The following is a 7508-nucleotide window of genomic DNA, read 5'->3' as shown; positions in this document are numbered from 1 at the left end:
GTGGTGGACAATTAAACAACTCACTGGAGGAGGCGGCTCTACAAATATCCCAATCCTCAATGATGGAGGAGTCCAGCCCATCAGTGCAAAAGATAAGGTTGATGCATTTGTAACAATCTTTGGTCAGAGGTGCCAAGTGGATGGTTAATCTCAGGCTCCTTCAGTGGTCCCCAGCATCACAGATACCAGTCTCCAGCAATTTGATTCACTCCACATGATATCAAGAAACGACTGGATGCCGCCCTAATAACATTCCAGCAATAGTACTGAAGATGAGTGCTCTATAACTTGCCGCTCCCCCTTACCAAGCTCTTCCAGTACAGTTACAACACTGGCATCTACCTGACAATGTGGAAAATTGTCCATGCATGTCCTGTACACAAAAAGCCAGACAAATCCAACCTGGCCAATCAGCACCCGGTCAATCCACTCTCCATCATCAGTAAAGTGATGGAAAGGGGTCATCATCAGTGCTATCAAGCAGCATCTGTTCAACAACAACCTGCTCAGTGATGTCCAGTTTGAGTTTCACCAGGGTCACTCAGCTCCTGATCTCATTACGGCCTCGGTCCAAACATGGACAAAAGAGCTGAATTCCAGAGGTGAGGTGAGACTGACAGCCCTTGACATCAAGACCGCATTTGACTGAGTATGGCATCAAGGAACCCTGGCAAAACTGGAATCAATGGGTATCGGGGCAACCACTTCGCTGGTTGGAGTAATATTTGGCACAAAGGAAGATGGTTGTGGTTGTGGAGGTTCAGTCATCTCAGCTCCAGGCTATCTCTGCAGGACTCCCTCAGGGTGGTCTCCTAGGCCCAACAATCTTCAGCTGCTTCATCAATGACCTTCCCTTTGTCATAAGGTCAGAAATGGGTATGTTTGCGTGATTGCAGTGTTCGGCACTATTCCTCAGATACTGAAGCAGTCCGTGCTCAAATGCAACAAGATCTGGAAAATATCCAGGCTTGGGCCGATAAGTGGCAAGTAACATTTCGTGCCACAAAAATGCCAGACAATGACCATCACCAATAAGAAACACTCTAACCACTGCCCCTTGACATTCAACAATATTACCATCACTGAATTCCCCACTGTCAATATTCTTGGGGTTACCGTTAACCAGAAACTCAACTGGACTCACCAAATAGTCACGGGGGCTACAAGATCAGGTCAGAGACTAGGGATACTGTGGCCAGTAACTCACCTCCTGCCATCTCAAAGACTATCCACCATCCACAAGGCACAAGTCAGGAGTGTGATGGAATACTTCCCACTTGCCTGGATGGGTACAGCTCCAACAACACTCAAGAAACTTAATACCTTCCAGGACAAAGCAATCTACTTGATTGGCACCACATCTACAAACATTCAATCCCTCCACCACTGGCACTCAGTAGCAGCAGTGTGTACTATCTACAAGATGAACTACAGAAATTCACCAAAGATCCTTAGACTACACCTTCCAAACCCACAACCACTTCCATCTAGAAGGACAAGGGCAGCAGGTACTTGGGAACACCACCGCGTGCAAGTTCCCCTCCAAGCCACTCACCATCCTGACTTGGAAATATACTGCCCTTCCTTCATAGTTGTTGGGTCAAAATCCTGGAATTCCCTCTCCACCAGCATTGTGGGTCAACCCAAAGCAAGTGAACTGTAGCAGTTCAAGAAGGTAGTTCACCATTACCTTCTCAAGGGCAAATAGGGATGAGCTATCAATGCTTGCCAAGAGTGATGTCTAAACCCCACAAATGAATAACACAAAACCCTGTCTAAGTTACACCTGCTAAAGCAGGTGAGACTTAAACCATGGACTCCAGCCTCTGGAATTACTAATACTACCTCCACACCAGCAGACCCTTTAGGTGGTTATGATGTGGTGTAACAGGAGACTGCTGTGACTGGGAATCACGTGACCAACGAGAGCAACTGCGTTCAGGAAGGCTCGCCATGATTGGCGGAACGTGGAACAAAGACTACAATTCCCGGCAGTACCGCGTGCAGAGGACGCATGCGCGGCAGCTCCGGGGTCTATAAAAGCACTTGCATCCGGGTGCTCCGGTTCCTTCCTGGCGACTCGTCGCCATTGCCGCACGGAGTGGGAACGGTGCTGGACCGCTGAAGCTCGGCCTTTACAAACCCAAACCGCTTCAGGAGCGCGGGGTGGGGGTCAAGTCAAAGCGCTGGGCCCTCTCCACTCCTCTCCAGCGGCTTGTTCCAAGCCGATTACGTCCCCCACCCCCTCCACTCTCTCTCTCCCCGATCCTCGCTCCGCTCGTCTTTACTTTCGCCATCTTTAGATTTGGTCACAATGCAGAGGTCGCCATGATGAAGATTAAAGTTAGGCCCCGTTACGCGATGCCCTGTGGAAAAACGGTTGGCACAACCAGCCACGTCGTTCCCGTTGAGCTGCTGGAAGCTGACGCTGGAAGATCCAGACATGGAAAAGAAGTCTGCACGTTCCGCTTCGGCAGGACCCAGCAAGGTGCCACCCTCGGACAGTAAAAGTAAACAAGGTAGAGTCGGTGGCGCCGCCCCCATTCAAATCCTGCAGTGTTTACATTGCCTTTAAAAGTACCCTCCACGTCCTCCCTCCGTCTCTGTCTCTCTTCCCCTCACCGCCACCTCATATACACATGTCACAATTAGGTTCAGCTTTCAATAAGCCTTGACTGCACCTCGCACCCTTCGGGCATGACTCACCTGAGTAGCTGTCGTCCTGATCCTATTTTGCACTGTTTAAGTAATCTATTTATCTCCCGACACCTGTAAAAGGTTCCTGTTGGATGGCTGTGGTGGGGGACGGGTGAAAATTCCTCGATGCTCTGGTCCATATTTAGTCCGCAGCCAGAAGTATAACTCTGACTCCTATAGCTGGTTCTCGCTCTCCTTCGATGTTGACCTGCATGCCATAGAGTCATAGAGATGTACAGCACGGAAACAGACCCTTCAGTCCAACTAGCAGATATCCCAACCCAATCTAGTCCCACCTGCCAGCACCCGGTCCATATCACTCCAAACCCTTCCTATTCATATACCCATCCGAATGCCTTTTATATGTTGCAGTTGTATTAGTCTCCATGACTTCCTCTGGCAGCTCATTCCACACACACACACACACACACACACACACACCACCCTCTGTGTGGAAAAAGTTGCCCCTTAGGTCTCTTTTGTAATCTTTCCCCTCTTACCCTAAATCTATGCCCTCTCGTTCTGGACCCAACCACCCCAGGAAAATTACCCTGTCTACTTACCCTATTCATGCTCCTCATGATTTTATAAATCTCTTTAAGGTCACCCCTCAGCCTTTGATGCTCCAGGGAAAACAGCCCCAGCCTGTTCAATCCCTCCCTATAGTTCAAATCCTCCAACCCTGGCAACATCCTTGTAAATCTTTCCTGAACTTTCAAGTTTCACAATATCCTCCTGATAGGAAGGAGACCAGAATTATATGCAATACTCCAAAAGTGGCCTAATCAATGTCCTGTATAGCAAAATGACCTCCAACTCTTGTACTCAATATTCTGACCAATCAAGGAAAGCATACCAAACACTGCCTTCACTATCCTATCTTTTTGTGACTCTACTTTCAAGGAGCTATGAACCTACATTCCAAGATCTCTTTGTTCAGCAACACTCCCTGGGATCTTACCATTAAGTATATAAGTCCTGCTAAGATTTGCTTTCCCAAAATGCAGTACCCCTCATTTATCTAAATTAAACTCCATCTGCCACTTCTCAGCTCTCTGGCCCATCTGATCAAGATCCTGTTTTAATGTGGGGCAACCTTCGTTGTCATCTGCAAACTTAAGTATACCTCTTATGTTCGCATCCAAATCAGTCATATAAATGATGAAAAGTAGTGAACCCAGCGCTGATCCTTGTGGCACTACACTGGTCACAGGCCTCCAGTCTGAAAACCACCCTCCACCACCACTCTGTCTTCTACTTTTAAGCCAGTTCTGCATCCAAATGGCTAGTTCTCACTGTAGTCCATGAGATCTAACCTTGCTAACCTGTCTCCCATGGGAAACCTTGTCGAATGTCTTACTGAAGTCCATACAGATCATGTCTACCGCTCTGTCCTCATCAATCCTCTTTGTTATTACTTCAAAAATACTGAATCAAGTTTGTGAGACATGATTTCCCCCACACAAAGCCATGTTGACTTTCCCTAATCAGTCCTTGCCTTTCCTAATACATGTACATCCTATCCCTCAGGATTCTGTCCAACATCTTTGGATGAATCTGAGTTTGTCCAAAACTTCATTGGTTAACTCTTAAATCCCATTCCTCTATCACCCAAGTGCTTGCTGGACAGGAAAGATTCAGGGTGCAGCAATGTATTTTAAGTTCTCATTTTTGCATCCTTCCTGGTTGTGCCCCTCCCTATTTGTGTAATTCACTCCAGTTTGACAACTGAGGTCTGCACTTCCCCAATTCTGGCCTGTTGTGCATCACCAATTTTAATCCCAGCATTGGTAACCACGTCTTCAGTTGTGTAGGTCTTAAGTTCTAGAATTACCTGTGTACATCTCTGCCTTTTGATTTTGCTTTCCTCTTCTAAGACAGTCCTTTAAACCCAACTCTTTAACCAAGCTTTTGAGCATCTGAATTAATATCTCTGTACCATGTAATGTCATATTTTGCTTTATGTCCCTGTGAAATATCTTGAAATGTTAAAGTTGCTATATAACTAAATTGTTTCAACCTGCGCAATCTACTTAATCCATATAAATGCTCTCTATACAGTGTTCAAACGCATGGAAATGCTTTGAGACATGTTGGAATGAAGATAAGAATTGGTTGAGTTTTTCATGGATTGATAAAGGCATTGAGTGTCAATAATTCATGAAGTAGTTAAATATGTTTCTAAGCTCTCCTTGAATATTCTGCTTAGCTGGTGAAGATCGAATTTCTTGATCCCTATTAGACTTTGTCAACTTGAGGCAGTTTTGTTAAAGAGCAGTACTGTTAAGGGGAAGGGAGAAAGCAGGTAACCTTGAATTTTCACTACCCAGACCGGAAAATCCAATGTTCAGTTCTGTTTGCTACAAACTTTGCAATTTCGCGTGAACAAAATTATGCATGTGTATTTTCTTGGTCAGTGTTTCTCTCCATCCACTTGTGATTCACTTTATTAGTAATAAATGCAGTTGACCTGATGGTTGGTATACAGGCAAAAGGCTAATGTTCAGCTTCGTCTTTCTAGTGACGCTGGAAAATTGTTGGTGAGTTCTGTGCTGGACCTTGTTTTGAATGTTGGTTAGATCACTTCAGATGTTTTTATCTTTCACTATCTAGCTCTGAAAATCCAATGCTGTGTTCTGTTTGTTTCAACTTTGCAATTTTTAAATAAGCTTGAACAAAAAATTATGCATGTGTATTTTCTCAGTCAGTATTTCTCCCCACCCATTTACACTTTGGCAGATATTCCTGGGCTGGGTTCAGACTGGTGATTCATTTCGCTATCAATAAATGCAGTTGACCTGATACTTGGAGATATAGGCAGAAGGCTAATGTTCTGCTTCGTGCTTTCCAGTGACACTGGAAAATAGTTGGTGAGCCCTGTTGTCCTGTAACTTTTGTGTTGGTTAGATCACAATGTTTTTAATTTTTAAGCTGTACACTATCAATATTGAAAACTCTAATCAATAGAGTCTTCAATAGGGTGTAGGTTTGCTCACTGAGCTGTAGGTTTGATATCCAGATGTTTCATTACCTGGCTAGGTAACATCATCAGTGGCGACCTCCAAGTGAAGTGAAGCGAAGCTGTTGTCGCCTGCTTTCGATTTATATCGTTTTCCTGGATGGGGTTCCTGGGGTTTGTGGTGATGTCATTTCCTGTTCGTTTTCTGAGGAGTTGATAGATGGTATCTAGATCTATGTTTATTTATGGTATTGTGGTTGGAGTGCCAGGCCTCTAGGAATTCTCTGGCATGTCTTTGCTTAGCCTGTCCCAGGATAGATGTGTTGTCCCAGTCGAAATGGTGGGTTTTTTTTCATCCGTGTGTAGGGCTACGAGGGAGAGAGGGTCATGTCTTTTTGTGGCTAGCTGGTGTTCGTGTATCCTGGTGGCTAACTTTCTTCTTGTTTGTCCTATGTAGTGTTTGTGGCAGTCCTTGCATGGAATTTTGTACCAACGTCATCTACAAAATTCCATGCAAGGACTGCCACAAAAACTACGTAGGACAAACAGGAAGAAAGTTAGCCACCAGGATACACGAACACCAGCTAACCACAAAAAGACACGACCCTCTCTCCCTCGTAGTCCTACACACGGATGAAAAAAAAACCCACCATTTCGACTGGGACAACACGTCTATCCTGGGACAGGCTAAGTAATGACATGCCAGAGAATTCCTAGAGGCCTGGCACTCCAACCGCAACGTCATAAACAAACACATAGATCTAGATGCCATCTATCAACCCCTCAGAAAATGAACAGGAAATGACATCACCACAACCCTCGGAACCCCATGCGGGCAAAAGATTTAAATAGAAAGCAGGAGACAACAGCTTTGCTTCACTTGGATGTCGCCACTGATGATGTTACCTAGCCAGGTAATGAAACGTCTGGATATCAAACCTACAGCTCCGCGAGCAAACCCACACCCTAAACCTCAACCTGAGCTACAAACCTTGTAGAGTCTTCAATATCGAATCGGAGATTTCTGCCTCCTGTTGCTCCTGTCTTCAGTATTCTGTCCAAATATACTGCATGTGTTTGTAAAACTGTTACAGTGCATGCTATGTTGATGTTAATGTTGGACCACGTGTAGATGACAGGTGGAGTTTGAGAGACCTATTACTACTGGGGTTCTTAAATTTTGGCTCTTAAACACGAACCTTTAAGTATTGGTCAAAATTTTATGTTTAGATAAATTGTTCTTTTACATCCTAACAATCATTAATTCCTTTAGAATCTAAACGTATCAAATGCAGTTCATCTGTTCATGGAAGGGTAGGAGAAGGGGGCTGATCTACGACCTGACTCTGTAGTGTTCCAATAAAAGCAGTGTTGTGGAAGCTGGTGATCTGAAATAAAAGGACAAAATGCGAGAGAAACTCATTGGCAGCATTAGTGGAAAGAGAAACCAAGTTAAAGTTTCAAGTCCAATGTGCTGAGTTTCTTCAGCATTTTGTCCTTTATCATACCTCTCCAATTGACATGCCTTTTTTAAACAAATCAATGATTTCAGATGAACAATTGATTCATGACCTGTTTTGTCACTTTTAAATATTTCTACAGATGGTAAAGGTGGAACTGGATCAAGATGCTACAACAGGAAACGAGACCCGGCTTTTCCTAAAAACGAAAATGTATCTAACCAGACCCGCCGCACCAATCCACAGAAAAGCAAAGCTTTTGACAAGAGACCCCCTGCACGTGGCAGCAACAAATCCTTTAGCACTTCTGGTAATGGTGGTAGACGGGAAGAGGTGAGTTTGGGCATTTTTATGATGTCATTAATAGTTGCATGCTACAATGCTAAAACCAA

The 7508-nt window shown here is 44.6% G+C and overlaps 1 protein-coding gene across 4 annotated transcripts in view; it reads left to right on the top strand.

The window, feature by feature from the left end:
- Nucleotides 1-2076: 2076 nt before the first annotated feature.
- The window catches only part of rnf10 (ring finger protein 10), a 31982-nt gene continuing 26550 nt past the window's right edge, over nt 2077-7508 (top strand). For all 4 annotated transcript variants that reach the window (XM_060843738.1, XM_060843734.1, XM_060843735.1 and 1 more), the window contains exons 1-2: nt 2077-2519; nt 7259-7449. In XM_060843738.1, coding sequence (XP_060699721.1) covers nt 2444-2519; nt 7259-7449 — 267 coding nt within the window. In that variant the 5' untranslated portion in view covers nt 2077-2443. The remainder of the gene's footprint in view (nt 2520-7258; nt 7450-7508) is intronic.

Source organism: Hemiscyllium ocellatum, chromosome 24 (genome assembly GCF_020745735.1).
Source record: "Hemiscyllium ocellatum isolate sHemOce1 chromosome 24, sHemOce1.pat.X.cur, whole genome shotgun sequence".
In the NCBI taxonomy this organism is placed as follows: domain Eukaryota; kingdom Metazoa; phylum Chordata; class Chondrichthyes; order Orectolobiformes; family Hemiscylliidae; genus Hemiscyllium; species Hemiscyllium ocellatum.
Note: the sequence above shows the minus strand (reverse complement) of the source record. Positions and strands in the feature narration are given on the sequence as shown.